Source organism: Tiliqua scincoides, chromosome 7 (genome assembly GCF_035046505.1).
Source record: "Tiliqua scincoides isolate rTilSci1 chromosome 7, rTilSci1.hap2, whole genome shotgun sequence".
Taxonomy (NCBI): Eukaryota; Metazoa; Chordata; class Lepidosauria; order Squamata; family Scincidae; genus Tiliqua; species Tiliqua scincoides.
The window spans coordinates 71,610,333-71,636,583 of record NC_089827.1 but is presented as its reverse complement, the minus strand read 5'-3'; the positions used below and the strand labels follow the sequence as shown (position 1 = coordinate 71,636,583).

Sequence of the window (26,251 nt, the reverse complement as noted above, 5' to 3'; positions counted from 1 at the left end):
TCGAGCCAAAAAAGTGTGAGCACCCCTGTTCTACAGGGTATGATCCTTTTTCCCCACATGTCTTATGCAAACTTATTTATGTACTATGTTAGAACACTTCCCCTTTCATACTTTTGGCATATTTTGAACTTGGGCTGTAACTATAAATGAATGTGTGAGTATAAAATGGTTTTCCTATTTACTGATTCTGAGATTTCAGATGATTCTGAAAACATCTTGGTAACCATTCATTGGGGCCTACCTGTGCAGTAGAATTTGAAATTGTTCTCCTTCCTTGCATATATAACCCAAACTTCATTGATTTCAAGAGGGAATTTTTAAAAAAAATAGCCTAAAGCTTGCCAGCTCTGACATTTCAAGCAACGTTAGCAAAGAATGATATACAAGACAAGGAGCAATATCCATACAGATTTCTGTGTCTAATCGTCTCAGCCTAATTTCTTCAAGAATTCCACCTGGAAGATCTTCTGCATAGCTGGAGTTATTTTTTTGCTGACCAGAAATGTCTTTCTTACCGCTCAGCTGTAATTTGCTGAGCGGCTTCCTTGTTGCAAAGACCATGCTGAATTGCAAACATTTGGTTTATCTGCTGGAAATGTTCCAAATCTGTAACATCAGCTAAGGTTGCCTGGAAGAGTTACATAGCAAACTCATACATGCATACATAAGCTGAAAACTTATGGCCTGCTTAGGAATGAGAACCAAGGCCTGCTTAGGAATGAGAAACATTCCAATGGAGATATTGGGCATACATAAAGAATTGACTGACTTGTTGAGTTTCCTAGTGGGAGAAGCTAAGGGTGCAATCCTAACCCCTTATGTTAGTGCTTTCCATCACTGACATAAGAGCAATGCAGCTCTGAGATAAGGGAACAAACATTCCCTTACTTTGAGGAGGCCTCCGTGAGTTACACCCAACTGCTGGATGCAGCACAAGTCCCATTGGCACCGCTATGCCAGTGCTGGAAAGTACTGACATAAGGGGTTAGGATTGCACCCTTAGTTAGTCAATCCTATTCTGTGTATGGTTTTTAACTTTTGGGAGATGTAAACGGCATTTGGCCTTAAGTGGAGCTGAAGTCTGGTTAAAGGTAACTTTTCTACTTTTTCACAGTCTGCTATTTGAAAGTAATGCATTTCTTAGACATAAAATACAGTCGTGCCTTGGCGTCCACAGGGATTCCATTCCCAGAACCCCCGTGGATGCCAAAACCTGTGGAAAATCAAATCCACGGGTGAGGGCAAACTAACCCTCTGAATGTGACTGGAACTGTGCTCTAGTCATGTTTGGAAGGCCTTCTGAGGGTCGGGGAGGCTATACAGAGCCTCCCTCAGACGACCTTCTGAGGCCTCCAGAAGGTTGAAAATGAGCACTTTCAGTTTTCGGCCAAAAACTGGAATTACTGATTTTCGACTTTCTGGAGGCCTCACAAGGCCTTCTGAGGAACAGGGAGGCTGTGTACGACCTCCCTGACCCTCAGAAGGACTTCCAAATGCGACCAAAACATAGCTTGTAGGCAAGGAGACTTGGTAAAACATTGACATAAGAAAAAAGTTGGGGGCAGGGAACACCTTAACCCACATAAGTTAGCGTAAATGATGGAAAAATTTTAGTTGTGTTACAGAAGAAGACTTCTTATGCCAAGGAATCTTTCTACATAAGTAATTTAAGAATACGACACTTGAAACAGAAAAGATCTCACACTTGCCAAAGCATATTCACAGTCCGATCCTTTGCGTATCTACTCAGATGTAAGTCCCACTGAGTTCAGTGTGTGTCTTGGATTGCAGCCTCAAGCTGTATCTTGGTCACTGAAAACGTGCTTCGGTTTCTGAAACAAATTGGGCTTAGGATTCTAAGATTCAGTAAACATGCTTTGCAAAATCTGGTTTTCCCCCCTATATGTTTGAAAACATGACAGATTGTGTGATGTTTCTGGAACTGATCAATCTCATACAAATGGAGAAAAATATATGGCATTATTAGTCATCATTAATTATTCAATGTGCATTCTATAATTCATTGCATTTGGAACCAGAGAAGGTGTTGTCTGCCAGAGGAAGGAGATGAAAGATTCTCTTAGTACAACCAAAAGCAATTGTAATAAATATGCATTTTTTTATGATGAGCCAGTGGTGAGTTGAATGAATTATTCCTGTAAATCTGTTAACTGCTAATCATTGGCTATTACCATCTGTGTTTTGTTTAGTATCTTAGATCTGTGAATTATTAAGATAACATATGAAATCTATAAATTTCCTATGCTCATGAAGATACACATAGTCTTCTTGTATTCAGTCAGAGCACATCAATGTGGGAAAGATTAAGTACAGGCTTCCCAGGGCTGAATTCAAATTGTAGATGGCCAACGCTTGCAATTTATTGTCTCTGCTTCTTCTCTAATTACTTATTTAATTGTATTGTCATATTGAGAGTTCAGCACAGTACTAGGACGATAGTGTCCAGGTCTTTGGCATCCCTGGACATTCACGTCTGGGATATTTTTGTGCCCCACTCATTTGTGTCCCACTATAACTGGGCAGCAAACAAACAAAACTATAACTGGGTAACAAACCCTGTGTTACATATCCCAAGCCTCTTATCCCAGCTCTAATACTACCCTTGTGTTTTAAAAATGAAAAAAGCACAACTCATATAAATATACATACATTGGGACACAAATGTCTGGCTGCAAAAAGTACAGATGCAAACGTTCTTTGCAACACTGATATGCATTTGACTGGGACACAGTTGTCCAGGGTTACTGTTACTGTTACTGTTCAACACAGTGTTACAGGCTGGACAATATCTGACAAAATTGTACATCCTGGCGCCTCTCCACATCAGGAGGAATTGCATCTGGATTGGGGCAGGGGGCCGGCACAACCTGGAGTGCTATCCCACACCCCTGCTGAGGTTGCTACCTCTGCCGCAGTGCTCTAGAAAAAGGGGGGGAGCTCTTCCTAACCTTCTTGCCTGGCTCTGTCAAACAAGAAAGTGTGGGACATCTGGCTTTTTGTGTGGGACAGCTCCATTCATGCTGTCCCTGTAAATAAAGTCAGATGTCTTGCACATCTGGCTTTAAGGAAACTGTGCAAAGGACAATGTAAGGAGGGGAATGATCTGGTTCTTGCTCAGGTAAGTGGGAAGTAAATCATTGCAGTTCACATCTTCATCGGGCTGGAGGGAGGTAGTGGCAGCCTCAGGGTGAAGTGCACCCCAGATCCACTACCCCTTCAGACCCCTTGTGAAATGCCGCTGATGCAACTCACTTAACCTTGCCTGATGGTTGGGCTAGCAGTGGGGGAGGGCAGTCTTTAATTGCAATCCTAACTACAAGTTAGGCCAGAACAAGACCCTGTGACAGCCTATCAGTGTTGCAAAGGTGCTGTAAAGCATGTTCACAAGGACTCATGAGCCGGGGAGGCTGGAGAAAGGATGTGTGATGGCCCTCCCGGTGCCAGATCCAGTGCTGAGGGGTGATGGTAAGTAAGTTATTGCATAGGGAGGCTGGTGCAGGGGGTAGAAGAGGGTAGCAGGAGGGCAGAATGGGAGCGTTTTTGTGATGGGGCAGGCCAAACAGGTGGGCAGATTACGCCTGGGAGGGGGTGGGACTAATCTCAGCACCTTAGGCCAGATCCTAATCCCCCCACCAGCCAGACAGGCGTAACACCAAGCTGCTTGGTTTTGCTCCTGCAATTTCGCTGGAGCAGATTCAAAAAGTCCCATGGGGTGGCTGACGCACGACATGAGGTAAGGGGAAAAAATCCCTTAACTTGAGTTGTGCTCCAGCCACCTCCTACCCTGCACTGGATACAGCACAGGTCAGTAGGCCTGCCTGTTCCAGTGCAGGATTGGGCTGTAGGTGTTGCATATAATACGCATCTGGTTTTGACATCACGTTTTAAGAACAACTTTGATAAGCTGGAATGGGTTCAGAGGAGGGCAGCAAAGATTGTGAGGATTCTGGAAACAAAATCCTATGAGGAATGGATAAAAGCGTTCACTATGTTTAACCTGGATAAGGGAAAACAGAGGGAAATATAATGGCCATCCTCAAATATCTGAAGAGCTGTTACACAGAAGGAGAGAATTTAAACTTTGTGGTTCCAGAGCAGCCATTTTCAACCACTGTGCCGTGGCACACTGGTGTGCCGCGAATGGCCCCCAGGTGTGCCACGGGGATTAGGGAGAGGGTCACTTATCAATAGGACCATTGGGGGATGTGACACCCCATTGACAGCACAGTGTGCCTTGTCAATTGTCAAAAAGCTGATGGTGTGCCTTGACCGTTTTAGTGCCTTGCCAGTGTGCCGCGAGATGAAAAAGGTTGGAGATAACTGTTCTAGAGGTTAGGACTGGAAACAATAGGTTTCCAGGAAATTACAGGAAAATAGATTGCCCCTGCAGATGTGGGCTCTTCCTTGCTCAAAGTTTTCAAGCAGAGGCTGGGTGACCACCCGTGAGGGATGCTGTAGCAGTTGCCTCTCCTGAGCAGGGGGTTGGACTGGATTTACCTCCAAGGTCCTTTCTGACTCTGATGTTCTATGATTCTAAACCCCCATCTCTCCTATATTCTTGTTTGGCTCATGTCACACTCTTTGTGAGTTTGTTGGGCTTCGTGCTTGATAAATTACACAGGCCCACAAATTTGAGGGTCAGAAAAGTTTTTCCCAAACTTTATGATGGTTTGATATGAATTTGGGGTGCCGGTTCCAAAAATGGCATTCGTTTTGCCTTATCATGTCTAGTTTTGGAGATATAGTATAGCTTCATTAGTGAATCAGAACATAAGAACAGCCCCACTGGATCAGGCCATAGGCCCATCTAGTCCAGCTTCCTGTAACTCACAGCGGCCCACCAAATGCCCCAGGGAGCACACCAGATAACAAGAGACCTGCATCCTGGTGCCCTCCCTTGCATCTGGCATTCTGGCATAGCCCATTTCTAAAATCAGGAGGTTGCACATACACATCATGGCTTGTAGCCCGTAATGGATTTTTCCTCCAGAAACATGTCCAATCCCCTTTTAAAGGCATCCAGGCCAGATGCCGTCACCACATCCTGCGGCAAGGAGTTCCACAGACTGACCACACTTTGAGTAAAGAAATATTTTCCTTTGTCTGTCCTAACCCTCCCAACACTCAATTTTAGTGGATGTCCCCTGGTTCTGGTGTTATGTGAGAGTAAAGAGCATCTCTCTATCCACTTCATCCTTCAAGCGGCTTCCTCATGAGGAAGCTCATGAGGAAGCTGCTTGAACCATTCACAAAAGAGGCTATGCCATGTCTCCAAAACTAGACGTGACAGGGCAAAACAGATGCCATTTTTGGAATCAGCGCCACAAATATACCCAGGAACTGGTGTAACATTTAAGGAAGCAAAATGTGTGTTGGCCTGTTTTATTGTAACCAAAGCTACCTTTACTCAAGCATGATAGGGATTTCAATATTTGACTAAAAAAAAAGGCACATCTACTTTTTGATATGCTTACTCAGAAGTAAACTCTCCTAAGTGCAATAAAATTTTCTAGTAAGTAGTCTTAAGATTTAAGGCATCAGATATTCAAGTATATTGGAGAAAAAGCACTGAAATTTTTAAATGAGTTTGGCACAAACAATTTTTTGCAGGATTATAGGAATGGTTTCACTGATCCCATAAGGCAGGGGAGATATACACTGACTGATTGATTATATTTTAAGAAAACCCATACAGGCTACATGAGATTTGTGTCATAGCGATACAGTGGTCATCTCCTGGTTTCACTAAGTCCTAACAAATGGTGAGTATTGCTAAGATGCAGTGGTAGTATGTAAAACTGTACCCCGTACTATTTTAGCCCCATAATTTGGTACTTAAGTAAACATTGATTTCAGAGTCCCATTCCAACCCTGATTGAAACAATATGGCGGGTTTGGAAGCCAGCTAAAAGTTGGAACTTTTGCAATTGCAAGATCTAAATTATTTTCATCTGTTTGTGAGTTTGAATACAAAGTGTTTGGGGCTGTTGGGGTCTGAGTTCAAAGAATAATTGTGGTTTGCCAAGGCAAGAAGAAGGTAATTAAAACAATGTTTATGTATACATTGAATGCTTCAAAATGGTTAGACTTTAAAGTTTTTTTTAAATCAAATGAGAATGAAAGTGAAAAATAACCCCAAGTATTTATTACCCAGTGCCTTGTTGAATGTATATAAACAGCATTTATGTAGCACATTTCAAGTGTTCCAAGGGTCTCACGTATAGTTTACTGCACCCTTATAAGGTAGATCAGCGTTATTATACCATATGGAGCAGAGACAGAGAGACCAGTGGAGTTATACCACCTGGTGAGTTCATGTTTCAGATGGGATTTGAACTGGGGATTTCCTGGCTTATGCCTAAAACATGAAAACTCACAACATCCTGCTTATGTTGAGTCTGTAAGACTCTCACTCATTGTGAGTGAGAAGTGTGGTATATAAATACTGGATGATTGATTATAATGATGATGATGATGATAGTTATTCAGTGATGATGATGGGGCGTGTGTGTGTTTTAAATTACAGCAAGGGTGGTTGATAGGGAATCACATAGGGCCCAATCCTGAGCTGGTGCAGCACTAACAACTGCAGTCACAAAAGTGCTATAAGGCACTCCTATGCTGGCGGAGAGGTTGCAATGCTGGCTGTGGGCCTCAGCACTGAGAAGACAATGACATGGAGCAGCTGGTGGAAAGTGCTATGGCTGGATGGTAGTGAGGCTTTTCGGTGCAAGGGGAGACAGGGGGAGGACAGCGAGAGGGCAGAACTGGGTGGGGAGAGGGCGGGCCAAATTGGGCCCAGGAGGGGGGCAGGTATGGTGGCGGACTCTTCCGTGGAATCCTGTGCCCCCTCTCAAGCCAGAAAGCCAAACACGGGCCTCTTTGGTTCTGTGCCCGCTAAACAGTGGGTGCAGATCAGAGGATACCCATTGCCAGCCGCAGAGCTTCACGCGGGGTAAGGGAATGGGGTAAGGGAGATTCCAGTGGCAGCCCCACAGTGCAGTGGCAGCCATTTTGGTGCCACTGCTCCTTGTGGTGGCCCCAGGGCTTATGGTAAAACTGTTAGAATTCTTGATGTCTGCTCTGACGTGCATTTCAATAGCTGTAGGAAGTTTCCTCAGGATGCTTTGTACTTACTGTGTCCAGAGTGCTTGAACAGCCAATGATCAAATTTAATCTGTATGAATGCAAATATGTAATATTTGCACCCTGTCCAGGGAGTGGGGAGGGGGAGATACTGAGAGGAGGAATATTCTTTTGCCATTTTGGAAGATGACACTTAAACAGTGTATACGTGAATAAAATTGCTCGATTTCAAGCAGCGCAGATCGTTCTACAGAAAGTGTCTCTCCCTTTGCATCCAGCTCTACAAGTGCAAAAGATGCCCTTAATTACTTTTTTTGAGCAGTTTCTCCAGAGGAGTTTTTTCTTTTTGAGGGAGTTTTTCCATTAATTTAGTCACATAAATAAAGATACTCATAGCATGTGTAGTCTTCATAAAACATACCCAGTTTGTGCTTACCCAATTATCCCAAGTAAATATCCCGTTAAACATGTTGGGAAATGATGTTCTTGACCTTGAGGGCACAAGTGCAAATTCTGAATTCAGCCTATGTACTTGTGTGAAGTTGGTCCAGACTGACATAAGAGCATCATTAAAACCTAGACCAATATGTTTATTTGAATGTGTTAGCTATCATATTATTTACATTTAGTTGGCCTTAGGAAAATACACATTGGAGAGGTGTGTTCGCCCTGCTCTTGACAGATGTGAGTTGCTCTTTGGATGCTCTTTGATTCGTGTATGAAGAACTACTCTGATAAATATTTGTCTTCTACTGGATAAACTTAGTGTGCTGATTCCCTGTTTTTTGCATAAAATATACACCTTTAGACTTTTGGCAAATTTTCTTAAGTGTTAAAAGAGTGTTCCAGTATAAGTTTGCTTCTTCTGTGTACCCTGCTTAAAAATAGTTCTTAACTTTGTTTTTTAAAACTTTATTTTGTGGTAGTAGCAATAAAAGAATAATTCAGATTGCCTCTTTTACCTCCCCGGATTGATCCCGTTTTCCTAGAAAATACAAATACAAAGTCTTAAATCCAGAGCACCAATTAAGTTTTATCGCCAAACCAAAAGGGATGTTTTTATGCCTTTAAAAGAAATTAGGAGGGCCGGGGAAGCCTTTCAGTTTGCAAAAAAAAAACCTGAAAGTGACGTTTATCACTATTTTCAGTCATTCTGAGCCCAGCAGGGGAACTGTGGATCCCTGATCTGTAAATAAATGAAACCACAGATACAGGATCCATGGATTCTGTATTTTGTAAGGTTCCTTGCTGGCCCTATAGGATAGATAGGCAGGGCATAAATTGTCAAGATATTTATTTATTTCTGTACCCATACCTCCACTTCAATAAATGGCACAGACCCTGTGTTGTGCAGTTTATATTCAGGGATAGCCCAGCCATGAGGCCAGTTGAACCCCTCACTTCAGGCAGTGGAATGGGTGGCAAATAAGGGAGGGGATGAACCGCAATGCACTCTTCTTTGCCATCTCCCCTGACCCACTTCCTGCCCAGCCACCCCACACTGTTCTTGAGTGGGAGGAAGAGGGGAGCTGATTCCTTTCTCCTCAACATGTGGGAAAAGGCAGCTGTCTTTCTTCTGCCATGGCTTTTTGTAAAGTGGCCAGGAGACAAAGAACACAAGTATGTGTGCTGCTTGGAAAGGGGTTTCACAAAATTTGAAAGAGTGGGCAGCAGATCTTCCAATGCCCTCAGTGTCAGGTTGAAAAATCTGACACAGGTTCTCAAGCCCACTTGGGCAAAATAGCCAGACTTGAGATGCCCCATTGCGGGGCCTGCAGCTTTCCCTGGGAGAAGGTGACAGGAGTCAACCTTTTGGCAACCTCAGTCTTCTTGGTTGGCATCCTTCAGTCTCGGAAGCCTATGGTGTCACGCTCTGAATGGTGGTTCTGGAACAGAGTGTCCTCTCCAGTGCGCGAAGCCTGGTAAAGTAGGTATGGGGGATAGGCTGTTACCTATGCAGCAAACCTCCCCTCTCCACGTCGCTGAAATGGTCCAAGGGAAAGGCAGAGGCCAATACGGTTGGTTCCAGCGGCCAGCAGTGTCGCAGGAGTTGCCAGAACGTGACTGTGTTCAGCCATGAACTGCCTCAGGGACTCCGGCAACCTCAGTATTGCTGCTGGATACAGTGGTAGCCATTTTGGTTCTGCTGCACTCGGCAGCAGGGATAGGATTGGGCTTTAACCCCTGCTAATTGGGTAAGAGGCACTTTTTCAAGTGGGTGCTCCTTTTTTTTTAGCAGGGGGAGAGTAACTGGCCCACCTCACACCAGCACTGTCTGTTCTAGTGGCTGTCTGCTGGTATTCATTTGCATCTTTTTAGATTGTGAGCCCTTTTAGGACAGGGAGCCATTTAGTTATTTGATTTTTCTCTGTAAACCGCTTTGTGAACTTTTAGTTGAAAAGCGATATATAAATACTGTTAATAATAATGAATAATAAGTCACACCAAAGGACCCACGATCCCAAGAGATACAGCACGAGGCTGCCCGCTGTTCAGAGAAAAGCAGTATAAAAAATCCTGCTGGGCACGCACTTGAGCTTATGTGTAACAGTTCTTAGCCACAATCCTTTTCTTGGCAATTTGTTTCATTGAACAATTCTGAACAATTATTTTTATACATAACGGTATTTCCTTCTACCCATACTCAGTTTTTCATCATCACGCTTGAACTCATTGTGTCTGGTTGTTCCTTCGGAGGCCCTAATAGACTGATACTCTCTGTCATCAACATGACTAATTTTTATGTACTAAAATGCTCCTGGCCTGTTACCTGCTAATCTTTTTTCTAAGCTGTAAGCCACAGAGTAGATGTAACTGCCCCATCAAGAGCTCTGCAAAATCATTGTTCCTGATTGTGTTGAATACCTACATACATACCTATGGATTGTCTTGTTCAGACACCCCACAGAATACAAAGACATTTGTGTTTGCACTTGTTGTGCATATGGGGAGTAATGGTCTGAAAGAGTCTATAGGCTTCATTATTGATTACTTATGTCGTTACAGGTGGAGCCTGTTTATCTGAGGATTTTAATCCGTGGATCTGGCTGAACACGGATTCCCTGGACCCATGTGGAGCCAGGCTGGGCTCCACCTGAACCCTCTGAAGGGGACCAGAGCTGTCCTGTGGGGCTTCCTGAGTTTTCTTAATGCCTTTTAAAGGCATTAAAATGTCATTTCTGGTTTTCGCCCCAAAACCAAAAGTAGCGTGTTTGCACTATGGGGTAATTCTGAAGCCCACAGAGGCTGCAGGCAGACACGCACAGCTTCTGCGGGCTTTGGAAAGCCCTCTGGAGGGAACTGGAGGACAACTCTGGTCCCCTTCAGGGGCTTTGTGGCCAAAAATTGCAGGTTTCCTTATCCTGAGAATGGATCCCCCGTGGATACTCAGGCCCCACCTGTACACTTCATTCCAGGCAAATATTTTTGACATATTTGTGAAATATTTGTGTTACTTTTTTTTCTTGAAACCGTCGCCCACATCTTTGGACACACAACGCAGTGTTCAGTTTTGCATTGGAGCTTTCATGGTTGCCACTTAGAGTATGCAGCAGAATCCAGTTTTATGTTAAGAAGGTGGGTTGCTGATTTGTCAGCATGCCATTCTGGATCAACCCTTTATGAATTGTTTTTTAAGCACCAAAGTGGACAATGAAAGCTTTTATAGCGGCTGCCCAATTAGCAGTAATCATTCTTGCTAAACTTTAGTAAAGAACTGGAGTATGCAGTGAATGTAAAGTATTCATTTCTTTTTTTTTTGTCCCCCTTCCCAACTGCTGCCTTTTACTTTTAAATCTGTTTTGTGAAAATAGTCTTTAACCATGTTTGCTATTTCTTGTTCATTTTGCAGATTGAGAACGTTGACGTCTGTCTTAGCTTTCTGGCTGCCAGAGGAGTAAATGTCCAAGGTCTTTCTGCTGAAGGTAAGCAAAACACACTGTCAGTTCAGATAATAGAATTCCTTCTTGGATAATTTATTTGCAGTGAAAATCAACATAGCATGGGGGGGGAAAGGTATTTTGATATTTATGAAATGCATAATATTGGTTTCACCTTCTTGGTGTAGATTATAATGGAAAATGAAACTTTCCACTGGTCCTTTTATTTAAATTAGTATTTCCACCGTGTATGCATAGTCTCCAATTCCTCTTGTTCTTAAAAGATACATAGCTATAAATATTATTTCCGCATGCACATATTAAAGAATGAATGAGTGTGACTTTTGGTGAATATCTCTAGCATAGTGCACAGTTCATCTTCCACTCAACTGAACAACAAATTTCATTTAAAGCGCAGTCCTGTGTAGGTGCATTTAAATGTGTAAACCCCACTGTGTTCAGTGGAGCTTACTCCCAGGTAAGTGCCTAGGATTTCAACTTTAATAAAGTGCATGGTGCTCATTGACTATGCTAATAAGAATTATATACAATATATACACACATGTATATATACAGTGAATACTGTATATATACAGTATGTCATAGAAGACTTGTGAGTATATTTTTCAGTTTGGGGATTTGTAGTTACTTCAGGTATCGGCCATAGTCTGATGTGGAGGGCACAAATTATATGTACTTAGAGAAAAAATTATTTTTAAATTCATACAGTGAATGACATATTTCATGTGCCATTTTTGCCTGTTTAAATAATATTTTATTGTATTATATACTGTATGCCTCTCTGAGTAATTTTGAAGTAGCAACATAGGAACTGATGTTTAAATTGTGAAGCAATGAAAATTATGTCCTGACTTTGGCAGGATTTGAAGATCCTCTGTATTTTAACCTCAATGTAGCAAGAGATTAAGGGCCCCAATGTATGTAAAACCTTTATTGGCATAAAAAAGAGACCAGTCTTATCCAACTTTCCAGCACTGATGCAGCTGCACAGCAAATGCTCCCTTACCTTGAGGAGGCAACTATGGGCCCAATCCTATCCAACTTTCCAGTACCAGTGTAGCCATAATGCAGTCCCGAGGTAAGGGAACAAATGTTCCCATACCTTGAGGAAGCCCCTGTGACTGCCTCCCCACCACAGGATACAGTGCACACCCATTGGCCCGGCTACACCGGCACTGGGAAATTGGATAGGATTGGGCCCTGTGAGAGCCCCTCCGCCCTCTTGCAGGATGAAGCACACAACCCGTTGGCACAGCTGCAAAGTTGGCTAGGATTGGGCCTAAGTATAAATGCAGTTAAAATCCTGAAATCATTTCTTTAGCAGAAATGGCTGGTATGATGCTGAATTTGGAATTATAACGTCTCTCTTGTATACATTAAATGTAAGATACAGATGTCAGATACTGCTCTCATTTCTACACAATGAGCATCTCTTGTGAAATTTGACGTACTAGGTGTCTTGACTTATAAATGAGTGCAGTGGAAAAAGTTCAAATGGCTGAAAGATATTTTCTCAAACATGCTCAAAAGAACACAGTCAGATACCATTCACTTCAGTGGAGAATATTTTTATGTATAATAGTTCCCTCACATTCACATCAGTCAATGCAGGTTTCTTTGATGATCATGGGAAGAGATCTTGCTCTCTCTCTCTCTCTCTCTCTCTCTCTCTCTCTGTGATTATCCTACTAAAAAAAAATTGAAAATGATTGTTAACTCTGCCTTGTATTGTTCTTTATTATCACAAATGTAACTTTTGTGTTTTGAATTTATCATTATTTTTTTTAAAACAAATTTTACTTTAAACTTATTTATTTTAAATAAACCAACGAGGTATTCAGTGCAATCAAATTCAGTGTATGTGCAACATACAAATTATTAGAGGTGATTTTTTTCAGTGATAACGAAATATAAAAACACATAACACCACTTTCTGCACTTCTCATTTTTGTAAGACAGACAGACAGACAGATCAATCAATCAGAATCTGCAAAAACAAAAAACCCCAATCTATAACACCTCTACTTGAATGTGGCTGCATCTGGTGACATTATGTCACCTGTATCACCTACCTAGTACACATTTAAAGCTATTATAATTTATAATTATAATTTATAAAGATGCACCCTAACACAGCTTTCTGCATTTCTAACTTTGGAAACACTGAAATCTGTGAAAAAATAAAATGGTTTTCATCCACCTTTACATATTATCAATATCTAGAGCAGTGATTTTCAACCTTTTTCATCTCGCGGCACACTGGCAAGGCACTAAAATGGTCAAGGCAAACCATTAGCTTTTTGACAATTGACAAAGCATACTGTGCTGTCAATGGGGGCTCACATCCCCTAATGGTCCTATTGATAAATGACCCTCTCCCAAATTGCTGCGGCACACCTGGGGACCATTCGCGGCACACCAGTGTGCCATGGCACAGTGTAGAAAATGGCTGATCTAGAGAATGATAATGCTATGTGACTCTTTCATCTCTGAAGGAAGTCTTTGACAGAATAGGACCTCTGGGTATTCACTATTCTAGCAAACTTTTCTAACTACCACTGTATAGCTATCGTCGATGTAACCACAGATTCTGGTTATGAATTTTAGTATTTCACAGAGGGCATTCCTTGCTGCTGCTCTCACCCAATAAATCATAATGTGTATCCTGAAAAAGAGAAGCAGTAAAAGTATTCTTAGAAGGATAGCCAATTCATTGGGGTTACCAAAGGATATCCTTCAAAAAATTAATGATGCTAACTGAATATACTAACACTTCAAAAGCAAATCAGTTGATATGACCTTCCATAGAATGACATAATGCACTGGAACATTATTAAAACTGCACCTGGAGGAAAAAATGGAGATGCTCCAAACCCACACTTAAGTTAGTACTGTGTCCTCATTTCTACACCATTTTTAAAGGGGGGAAAAATACTGTGATTTTCTACTTACCCTGTTTGTTATTATCTGACTTTAAAGCTGCTTATTTAATTATAACTGAAATACAGCAGTTTCTCACATAAAGTTGTCAATAGGGTCTTGGAAATGGCAACTTTAAGCGAAACAATTTATAATGAAACCAATTTTATCATAGGCTAATTGACAAAAAAGAGTTATGTTCCTAAATATTTCTGTTCATAAAAACATGACCAAACTTCTAAATCAGCAATTTTCAGCCACTGTGCTGTGGCAAATTGGTGTGCTGCGAATAGTCTGCAGGTGTGCCGTGGGAGTTTGGGGGACGGTCATTTGTTAGCAGGGCCATTGGGGGATGTGAGCCCCTGGCCGGCAGTGAGATGTGCCTTGACAATTTTAGCACTTGCTTAGTGTGCCATGAGATGTGAAAGGTTGAAAATCGCTGTTCTAAATAAAGACCCAAAACACTTCCAATATTAAACACTGAAATAAATGTGCAAACTCCACATAGATGCAGGAATCCATTTTTTTTTTCTCAACAACTTTACAACGAAATGAATTTAAATAAAGCAGTTTTATGTCTACCAACATACAGGAAGTCCTCACTTAAAGTTGTTTCATGCAAAATTGTTTCATTTTAAGGTTGGTCAGCAGTTCTCAATGTTCTGACCTCTGTGTCCTCCATGGCTACACATTGCAGGACCACCAGAAACCACGTCTGGGTCACGTTGTGCCCGCAACCCACTTCCTTGGCTTTGTCACCCCCCTGAATGCCTTCCGCAAGGCGTTCTGGAGTGCGGCAATGCTTTGCAGTGCAATAGGAAAGCGTTCAGTGAGCCTGCCACTTGAGAGAGTGATATCTACCTACCTATGGTGAAACTGGTTTCGGTATAAGTCATTTCACTTAAATTGCCGTAGTTTCCAAGAACCTACCGAAAACTTTAAGTGAGGACTTGCTGTATTTTGCTTTAGGAAATGTGTATGAATATATTTCTGGGGGATCATCTTGCACCAATAAGCACTTTCCATGGGGAGAAAAGTATTAAATGCAAGATTCAGGCATAAAGCAATCTCTGAAGTGACATGATATCAGGACTTGAATGCACTATTGCTAAACCGATCACTGGTGTCAGTGTCCATCCTATAGATGCCTGTGGGAAAAAGGGAAGTCTGATATTTTTGCTTCTTTTTCTTATTTTTTGCAGAAATAAGGAATGGAAATTTGAAAGCCATCCTAGGGCTGTTTTTCAGTTTGTCTCGGTATAAACAGCAGCAACACCAACAGCAGCAGTACTATCAGTCCTTGGTAGAGCTACAACAGCACGTCTCTCATTCTCCACCTTCCACTGACGCTGGCCAGCCCAAAACGCAGCAAGATATGCAGTCCAGGTAGGGTAGCCTGTTTCCTTCTCTAAAAGATGGACTTGAAGTGCATTCAGATTGTAACAAAGGTTTAAAGATCCTCAGAACGAAGAGGAAAATTTAAAATCAAACCTGTAGCCCAGTCTTTACGTGTGTTTATTTGAACGGAAGCCTCTCTAAGTTAAATTGGACTTGCAAGGGAGTAAGTCTGCAAAGGATTGCAGCCCTTTGGCTATATTCACACACAGTTACTTCAGATTTACGACTGCAATTTGAATCTTGAATACTCTTAACTCCAGCAGTGTTCATACTGGAGCATGTCGGCAGTCACTAATGATGCGCTTTAGGTAGTTGAACCAAGGAATAAAAAGGGCATATCACCACACTGACATGATATTCTGGAGGGGGGAAAGACATCTTTACTCCAGTACTTAAAACATGACTGAGCAACAGGATATACCCTCCTCCATAATCCCTAAACAAGTGCATAACACTGTTCATTTATATTCTTGTGCACGAAGCCTTGCATTCTTACAATTGCGTTTGTCTTTTCCTTTTCTGAGCAGACTTGACAGAAACTGTGGCAAATGACAATAAAGGATATAGCAGGTGACCCCAGGCATGGAAATGACTATAGAGTGGGCCATCTGTATCCTCAGGGGATTGGTTTCAGGACCCCCTGTGGATGCTAAAATCAGTGGATGTTTGAATTCATGGGGGGGGGGCAGGGTTGCAATGCAGCAGTGACCTATCTGAAGGTTGCACTGGTCTCCCTGTCTCCTCAGAAGGCCTTCTAGATGCAACCAGAATTTTGGTTCTCATCCACAACTTTTGGTTGCCTTCTGAAACTTCTGGTCACGTGCGGAGACCCCATTGGCCTCCAGATGGATCAGAACATCTCCCGGTCACAACTGAAAGTGACTTCTGATCACATCTGGGGGGACCCCTGAGGAACAGGCTTGGCATCTGTGGTGGCTCAAATCCGTGGCCCAAGCCTGTGAATAAGGAGGGCCCACTGTATAGCCAAACGTTGGACCACATGAAGACAAAAACAAATATAGTCTGTGTTTCAGTGGGTTGGACCGATAGTTGTAGAATGTGGCTGCAGACACAAGAGTAGCTCCTGGGTACTGAGTATTCTTCTTTGCCTGCAGTGGCTCCATTTAGCAGAGATGGTGGGGAATGAGATGCCCTGCCCTCCCTTCAGCCGGGGTATTCTAGCTGCTTCTGGTGGTTCTTAAGACTGTGACAAGTTTTAATGACAGCTGACAGTTACAGGGAACATACCTTTCAGATTGTTGCATAAATCTCCAGCTCACTGATTAAGGGTGGAAGGAAACATCACGCATACAAGTCAAAAGCATTTAGCACAACTCAAACTATCCACCATGAAAGGATTATTCATTACAGTATTTATCTAAGGCCCAAATCCTAATCCACTTTCCAGCACTGTGCCACTGGGTCACGTGCTGCATCCTGCAGTTGGGTGGCACTCACGGAGGCCTCCTCAAAGTAAGGGAATGTTTGTTCCCTTACCTCGGAGCTGCAATGACTTTATGTCGGTGCTGGAAAGTGGGTTAGAACTGCGCCTTAAATCATTGTCAGCGTTCCATTGACATGAATGAAACCAGCACACTTAGAAGATCAGACTTCTATAACTGTAGACAAAGCATACAATTTATAAAACCTGTTTGAATGTAATTCATTGTTATAATAAAGCTATGCACGATTGCCATGTATTTTAATAGCAAGTGTTGCTTTGGGTAAACTACGCACTAAACTGTAATTAAGTGCTCTTCTCAGGCAGAAACTTGAAGAGCTTTTCTTAATGGCTTATTTTTCTTATTCTTTGAAATTCAATTCATGGAGGAATTATTAGCAGTTTGTACGCATTATTTCCCCAATGAAACTGAAAATCATATGCAAGCATTCTTTATTGTAGGTCATGTCACAGAAACCAGGTTTTACCATGAATTTATCCTTTACTTTTCATGATAATTTTGATTTTTGGCCCCATTGTACTGAAGCCGTGTTGCAAAAGCGCTGGAAAGCACTTTGTGACAGCACTGCTAGCAGGTGTGCCAGCAGGAAAGCCAGAGCCTTCCCGCTGGCACCAGTGGTTGCAGGGATGACCACAGGTCCAGGTATGCCAGGCGTAGGGGGAGGGTGGGGAGGGGCTAGATGGGGAGGAGATGGGGCAAGGCATGGGCGAGTTAGGCTTGGGAGGGAGGTGGGGTTGGTGGCAACGGCGCTCACCATATCCTAATCCCCTTCCTGGTTCTGACCCACCTACATGAATCATCTCTGACTTGCGCCAGCAATATCACTGGTCTGCATTGATCCACTGCAGCTGCTGGCGCTTACCTGGGGCAAGTGGACAAATGTCCCCTTACACCATGGAGTCCTCAAGCAGCCAAAATTCCCTATGGGATGCATCATAGCCCACACTGGCACTGCTGCATCGCTATGCATGGATTTAGTTATGATTGGGCTCTTTGCCTTCCATGTAAATGATTTCTTTGATGTAATATCTGAACAAGAATATCTGAAAGGTGTGATGAGAATTCAGCAGACTCCATGTTGGCTGAATATGGGATCCCTTTGGTGATTCTCCTATTTAATATCCTGAAAGTATCTTCCTCCCTTTGATTATGTTTTACTTTCAAACCAGCCCTAAGCAACACATTTGTTGTAATGGGGTATGGACAAGTAAATCCCGTATGCGTATGGTTTTGCTGCTGAGGAAGAGCATGAACTGAAAGATGGATGAGTGAGGTGGTGCTTGAATACGAAAGGGGAGGTGGTGCATTGAAAGTGCACCTTCTGGGCCTATTCGTTAATTTTCCAAGTATAGATGTGCCAGTTGCATCCTTACTTCATCTTCTTAACATTTTGTAGATAGTTTGTCTTAATCTGTGCTTGAACATTCCAATTTATGACTCATACTAAGGTTTGCATTATTGGTAAGAGATTGTATTTGAATTGAGAATAATTGCAAAGTCTGGAATGCTCTTTTTTTTTAAAAAAAAAAAAAAAGGTTAACCAATCAATAAGTTTCTTTGTGCGACTTTAAAAACATTTCTGGACCAGGTAGAAGAATTTAATTTAATGGGCTGTAACTTGGAGGCTGCCTGGTAAAAAAAAAAGATTGTTCACATTTATCTTGATTTTGTGGGATGTGAAGGGAAACTATTGAGCGACTCCTTGTCTTCCAATAACAGAATGAAAGTGTAACTTGGCAATGTAATTATGCTTCCATGTAACGGAGTTCAGATTGTAAAAACATTGCTATCCCCCCTGCCCATGGATGAGGACGGGTATATCCTTTGCCCAGCTCCGACTGGGATTCGACTGGGCACCTGGTTGATGCCTGAGAAAGACAAGAGTGGGCCAGAGACGCTCAGCTTGCATTTGATGTTAAGTCCCTTTGCATTCTGAGACTGGTGGAGCTCATGAGAGGACCAGGTAGCTTCACTTCAGCTAAGCATGGGCCTACTCTGGTTAGGTTCCCATGCTGTCCTGGCTTTCATAGAATGAACGGCAGTCATGGCTTTGCATATCCTTTCCAGGCTTCTAACAATAACTGGTTATTTTTGCAATAATCAAGTAATTTGATTACTTTGGTTATCAGCTACCAACCTGACTTGCCCAAGTATGTAGATTCCTGTTCCCCCTTTTTTTTTTGCTTTCATCTCTTCTTTCCACCAGCTAGTGACTTAGTAGTATTGTATTATTTGATTGCTAAGCGGGGAACGGGGGAGGGTGGAATACATTAGTGACAGGGCAGGGGATGGGCAGATTGGGTCTGAGAAGGGAAGCAAGTTTAGTGGCAGTGGCATCTGCTGAATCCTAGCCCACTTCCCTTGGTGTGGGTCCTAGTGTACCTATGCCAGCAGTTTAGCTAGTGCAGGTCTGGGGAGCCCCCCTGCATCATGGAGGCTTGCCTCTAGATAAGGGGTTAATTGTTCCCTTACCCACTGCTGTACCTGGGGGAAGGTTGGGGGCAAATGTATTGGGACGCCATCCAGCAGGGTGCATCACCACGACCCCCTCCCCTATCACCTTTTTTCCTATAAGGCCCCTCTACAGGGCCTTAGAAGGCCTTGTGAGGGGCCAGGAAGACTGCCTCCAAAAGGTTTTCTGAGGGCCCCAGAATACCTAAAAATTTCACTTCCAGTTTTTGATCTTGGCCCCGGGTGGCACAGTGGCCAGGACCAAAATTGCCATTGCCCAGAGACCTCTGCAACTATCCCCCTGTAGGATACACCACTGTGTTACAAAATCTAAATATACCGGAATGTACACAAATTAGGCTAAAATGCTGTAATTAAAACTTATTCCTCCTAAATGGCAAGGGCCTTATTAATCCTCAAACAGCTCTCCTCAGAATAATGGATAACTGCCTGGCATGGATGAAATAGCCACCTTTTGCCCCCCTTCCTCTGAGGAGTCATAAATTATAAACTCGATTGGGTGACTAGCCCATGTTTAGAAGTAGTAGTTCATCTATAATAGACTGATTAATTGTTGTATAGGCTTATAATGTATAACCCCTGGGGGCTGGGGATAAGAATAGGCCCTCAGTTTGGCTGTACTTGTCGTAAGAGGCGACTAAACAGCCACCGGGTAGATGGGACTCGTCAGCCTGGGAAGGCAGCTCATCTGAGAGAAAACTCTGATCCCAAACCTCCACTGCCTTGTGGCTACATCCAGTTATGGAAAAGGCTTCAGGAGTCAACCTCGAGGCAAAATCTGGAGCCAGAGTCCCTGAGGCAGTTCATGGCTGAACACAGTCACGTTCTGGCAACTCCTGCGACGCCTCTGGAACCAACTGTATTGACTTCTGCCTTTCCATTGGACCATTTCAGTGACGTGGAGAGGAGGGATTTGCTGCATGGGTAACAGTCTATCCTCCATATCTACTTTGCCCAGGCTTCGCGCACTGGAGAGGACACTCTGTTCCAGAACCACTATTCAGAGCGCGATACCATAGTCTTCTGAGACTGAAGGATGCCAACAAAAAAAGGCTTATAATATTGTTTGCCAAGTACTGACAAAGGCAACATTCCAGGCCTAAAAATCAATATTGGGAGTAAGAGTACTATCATTTTGAAAAGATAGTTGATCTGTAGAACAGATTTATAGAGCTAAATATGAATTTTTTTTTTTTTTTTTAAACTTCTTTCTCGTTTATGAAACTTTTTTTAAAAAGGCATTTTGGCCAACCCTAAGCTCTGCCAAAGGAATGAATACAAGTCTGTCCAAGATTTTTACTTAATTATTTTTCTACAGAACAATTGCGTGTTCATCATGGTTTTATTTTTTGTTTGTTTTACAGAAAGGTCACAATGCTGATGTCCTTTCTTGTGTCTGTCAGTAGAAATGTATGACAACAAAGACAACATTATATTTTATGTCATGGATGACTAGTTTATTTCATCATTGCAGCATATATCTAAGCTTGCTATAGTGATGATCTCTCAGCCACCCAGATACTAAAAGAAAACACATGTCGATAAAAACTCTCCCTCATTCATGGATTAGTCAGTAACCGATTTCAGAGAGCTGTCAGCAAAATTCCAAAAGGCAGACAAACCAGCATTATCACAACAGGAATGGTGGTCACAGTTTGAGAGCCAGCTGGATTTGGTTAATTCATTAAAGTTTACCCTTTGTTACTTTAGGAAAGCAAACATAATTTAGGTGGCTGATCCTTAAGGCCATTTTTCATTTATAAGCATGACTCTGAATACTGTTTTACTTTGCCTCTCATGACCAGACTGCATTGGCATCCTTCAGTCTCAGAAGACTATGGTATCGCTCTCTGAATGGTGGTTCTGGAATAGAATGTCCCCTCCAGAGCGCGAGGCCTGGGTAAAGTAGATATGGAGGATAGACTGTTTCCCATGCAGCAAATCTCCCCTCTGCACGTCGCTGAAATGGTCCAATGGAAAGGCAGAAGCCAATACGGTTGGTTCCAGCAGCGTCGCAGGAGTTGCCAGAACCTGACTGTGTTCAGCCATGAACTGCCTCAGGGACTCCGGCTCTGGATTTTGCCTGGAGGTTGACTCCTGAAGCCTTTTCATAACTGGATGTAGCCACAAGGCAGTGGAGGTTTGGGATCAGAGTTTTCCTTCTCTCAGATGAGCTGCCTTCCCAGGTTAATGAGTCCATCTACCCAGTGTTTGTTTAGTTGCTTCTTACAACAAGTACAGTGGTACCTCGCATAACGAATGCCCCGCGCAGCGAAAAACCCGCAGAACGAAAGCGGTGTGCGAAGTTTGGTAACTCGCATAACGAATTTTTATGACTTATACTTCGCATAACAATTTTTTTTTAATTGTCCTGGTTTGTCTTAAGGGGGGGGGATCTTCATGTCCCTTTATGATCCCGTCCACCCTAGTAAGGGGCGGATCTTCATGTCCCTTTATGATCCCGTCCACCCTAGTAAGGGGCGGATCTTCATGTCACTTTATGATTTCGTTCACCCTAGTAAGGGGCGGATCTTCATGTCAGTTTATGATCCCGTCCACCCTAGTAAGGGGCGGATCTTCATGTCACTTTATGATTTCGTTCACCCTAGTAAGGGGCGGATCTTCATGTCAGTTTATGATCCCATCCACCCTAGTAAGGGGCAGATCTTCATGTCCCTTTATGATCCCGTTCACCCTAGTAAGGGGCGGATCTTCATGTCCCTTTATGATCCCGTTCACCCTAGTAAGGGGCGGATCTTCATGTCCCTTTATTATCCCGTCCACCCTAGTAAGGGGCGGATCTTCATGTCACTTTATGATCCCGTCTACCCTAGTAAGGGGAGGATCTTCATGTCAGCTTGCTCCCAGGAAAGTGTGCACAGGATTACAGCCTTCAAACTCCCCACTCAGCATCCCCCCATCACTCATTCACCCTCTCACTGCCCCATTTCCTTCACATTTCCCCCCATGATCACGGCAAAAGCAAGCAATTGAGTGCAGCTGCTGTGTCCTCCCCAGCTTAGAGCACAATCCTGTGCGTGTCTCCTCAGAAGTAAGTCCCATTGTGCTTACTCCCAGGAAAGTGTGCACAGGATTACAGCCTTCAAGTTCCCCACTCAGCATCCCCCCTGTTTTTGAAATCCTCTGTACAGTATGTATGCCTTTAAAGAGCACTTAATAAACACTTTGTAAACCAAATTTGACTTTGTTCTGACTTTTCTTGCCCATAGGAACGCATTAATTAAATTTCAATGCATTCCTATGGGAAAACGTGCTTCGCAAAACGAAAAACTCGCATAACGAAAGGATTCGCGGAACGGATTAACTTTGTTATGCAAGGCACCACTGTACAGCCAAACTGAGGGCCTATTCTTATCCCCCAGCCCCCAGGGGTGACATCTGGGATGTCAAGACTTGCGCATGAATTGCATTAAAGTGAGGGAGAGGTGTGCATAGTCAGCCTCACTCTCTTTTCCCAGATTCCATCTTGCTCCAATGGCAGGACAGAAGTCGAGACGGTTGGAGATGGCTGGGCGCAGTGGTTGACCAGGGCGTCTTTCATGTCTTGCCGTGCTCTTAGCATACCATGTCACTTGCAGAAACTGCGTTCATGACCGTTGGTCCTATTCTAGTAGGTCTCATCCACTCAATCTGCCGGAGTCTGTCTTCACATGCTCGGGATAGACAAGTCCCAATCTTCCCGAAGGTCAATGACCCGACGGCTACCCTCAACCTGGTTTGGCCAGCCTGTCGAAGCTGTTGCCCGGGGTGTGGCCGCTGCGCATGCTACAGCTACTGGGAGCCACAGGTGAGAGCTGAGTGACAGGTGGGGACCAAAGGTGGACGAGCTGCCCTAAAAGGACACAACATGCCCCTATACCAGAGGTACTACCCCTCCCTGAACACCCCATACACCCCTGACCAGACTATATAATATGATAAATGCAGAGTTTGGCCCCGACTGTAGGGCCAGTGTTGGGCCAGCCAGGTCGGGCACTACCTGAGGTCCCACAGGACCCCTGAGAGCCTACAGTGTGATCCTTGAACTTCCCTAATGCAGAACGCACTGGCGAGCTGAGTCATGCAGTTGCAAGACTCGTTTGTTTGTTTGTTTGTTTGTTTGTTTTACTCCACCTTTCTCCCCAAAGGCAACCAAGGTGGCTCACAACCCATTAAAATACATAAAAAGATAAATACATAAACTATAAAATACACGCAAAACTATAAAATATACATTAATATACATTAAGAGCTAGCTAGTGGTAAGCAGCAGCAGCAGCAGGAAAAAAAAGTCAATTATAAAACATTAAACAAATTATTAGAAAGCGTGAGCCAGTCTGCGGCCATCATACCCTAAAATCCTACAGGGTACCAAAGGCTTTTTGGAATCAAGATGTCTTTGCGCCTCGCTGGAAGGCTAGTAATGAGGGATCTGTTCTCAGCTCAAAGGGAAGGGAATTCCATACTACAGGTGCCACCACTGAGAAGGCCGTATTTCTGGTTGCCATCCCAGTGACCTCTCTTAATGGTGGCACAACCGAAAGGGCCCCTAGACAGAAGGACTACCATCTGGCATGGATCATGAGCTTGACTCATATGATTTCTTCCTTCTCCCACTCTCCCACAAATGTGTCTGCACACGTGTTCACAAACATGCACACAAGTGTCATAGGATTTTACCACTGCTTTATTTTTTTTTAAGTGAGATTTGGGTTATAGCGCTTATGGAAGAGAGGTATTTAACCTTTCCAGCTGTCATCTTGGTAAAAATTGGACCCAAAAGCTTCTAATAGACCCGGCAAGGAGACATTCATTGCTTATTCTTATTCTTCTGCTTTTAGAAGTGCTGCAGGAAAAATGTCACAGGCTGACACCAAAGTATGCATGATTCTGATCTGCACACCCATTTCGGCCTATGTTATTGAAGCAGTTAATCAAATCAGGGCTTCTTAAAACATTGCTTTCTTTATTTTGTTCCTTCGACTTTCCAGTTTGTTAACTTTAAAATATAGATAACTAAGCTGAGTGGAAAGTGACAGAATCTGGAAAAGAAGAATGGCATAGATCCAAACACACAGTGTGCTTTTTGCCTTGTACAATGCAAAACATGTACGCTATTAAGACAAAACCACAGTCAAGACCAGCTCAAAAAAGGCATGAGAATTGGCAAGTCATGTCGGTTCTCTGTTTCATCTGTCTGTTCAGCTGTCTTGTCTTTAAAACACTGTCCAACCACATGTCTTAGGTTCACAAGCACAACTGTGAGATTCGTGCCCCAACAACTGGTATTTTGAAGTATAATTTTCCTGAATATAGAGATCATGTTTGATAGCCTCAGCTAATATACACTGATCTGCTTTGTATTTTCTCTAGTTCTGTCCTTTCTGAGGTAGGGATATCAGAACTCCACTCATTAGTCTAAATCAGCAGTGGCCAAACTTGCCACTGATGCGCAACAGAAAAGCAGTCCCTGTTCAGACCACATCTTTCTGTTCCACCTGGGTACTGTGCAAAGTCCTCCTTGATTGGGGGACAGGGACGCTGTGGGCAGTCGTATCTGATGTCCATGTCCAAGAAGGCCACACGACAGGATATCCGGGCAGACGTGACTACCCAGAGCGCCCTGGCCCCTGATTGAGAAGAACTTTGTATAGCACCCGGACAGAACAGAAAGGTCCGCTCACCAGGTGGATGAATCCATCTGAACCCCCAGAGCTGGCCCCCAGGCCAGGGTTCAAACAGCCCTGGTCTAAATCAGCACTTCTCAAAATGTGCTCCTGTAAGCCTTGGGGTTTCCTGAGACCCCTATATACACACAGGCTCTATCCAACCTTCCTATCCAACTTTCCAGCATCGATGCAAGCACAATGCAGCCCTGAGGTAAGAGAACATTTGTTCCTTACCTTGAACAGGCCTCTGTGACTTCCTCCCATTGCAGGATGTTGGCATGATTGTATTGGTACTGGAAAGTTGGTATTATCTTATTTTGAGTGGTTGCAACAAGTACAGAAACAAGTTTATAGTCAAAAGTAAGTGGGGATTTATTTGTATAATAGAAGCACTGAATTTTATCTGCCACTTGTCACCAGATTGCAGAGATCGTTCTGGAGCATGTGACTGAGTTCATCTCATTGTTTGTTTGAAAACTTTAGTGTTACTGGAAACTTTTGCCATTTCACTATATATCCCTGTTTCTGGAGAATTTGAGAATAAGGATTTTGCTTATTTTGTTCCTAATGAACATTTAAATACCAATCCACAACAGGGTTCATCCTCTGTCCCACGGTTGCTATGGGTATTTAAGAGACTTTTCTAAGACAAGACAAATATCCAAGGGTGTTCCACACTAATTATTTTGTCCGGAATTGCCATCATCACTTACTTCTGATGGAGTCTCCATATGACATTGTTTAATAGCTGATTGGTAGCTTGTGCTTTCTGAGTGATCCTCCCACGGTTGTTGTTTTTCTTTTCAGGTCTAATTTGTTGCAGCTTCTTTGACTTCAAACACAGTCTCAGTGCAAGTCAATCTAAAGTTGATGAGTGGTACATTATTGAGGCTGTCAGGGTGCTGTCTTTTAAAGTATGTGCTTCCCTTCCAAACACTGCATATTGGCCTCTGTTGTGAAGAGTAATGCCCAGCTCAATTTCCTCCCCGCTCCCCATCCCACAACGCCCTTTCCCCCATAGTTTGCCAGGCTGTAAGCTGCCATGAACCTCCTACCCAAAGGAGGGGGAAGAATGATTCTTCTCTTCTCTGCTTGTTCACCCCTTCTTACCTTCTAGTGTCCCAAGCAAAGCATGTGAGGGACACAGGTGAACTACCACTTTTCCCCAGTGCTACTGGTTCTAGAGCCTGAGCTCCGTTCCCACCCATCTCCATTGGCTCCATTTCTCTTGTCTAGTTGAAATCTAAGCCTCCAATGCTACAGCTGCAGCCCCTGTTGGAAGCTGCCTCTCATTTCCTCTTTGCAGTCCAAGGAATTGCTTGCG

At 43.2% G+C, this 26,251-nt stretch overlaps 1 protein-coding gene across 2 annotated transcripts in view; it reads left to right on the top strand.

Moving 5' to 3' along the window:
- Positions 1-26,251, top strand: part of NAV3 (neuron navigator 3) — a 305,431-nt gene that overhangs the window by 94,829 nt on the left and 184,351 nt on the right. For both annotated transcript variants that reach the window (XM_066634436.1, XM_066634435.1), the window contains exons 4-5: positions 10,958-11,030; positions 15,128-15,311. In XM_066634436.1, the coding sequence (XP_066490533.1) occupies positions 10,958-11,030; positions 15,128-15,311 (257 nt within the window). The remainder of the gene's footprint in view (positions 1-10,957; positions 11,031-15,127; positions 15,312-26,251) is intronic.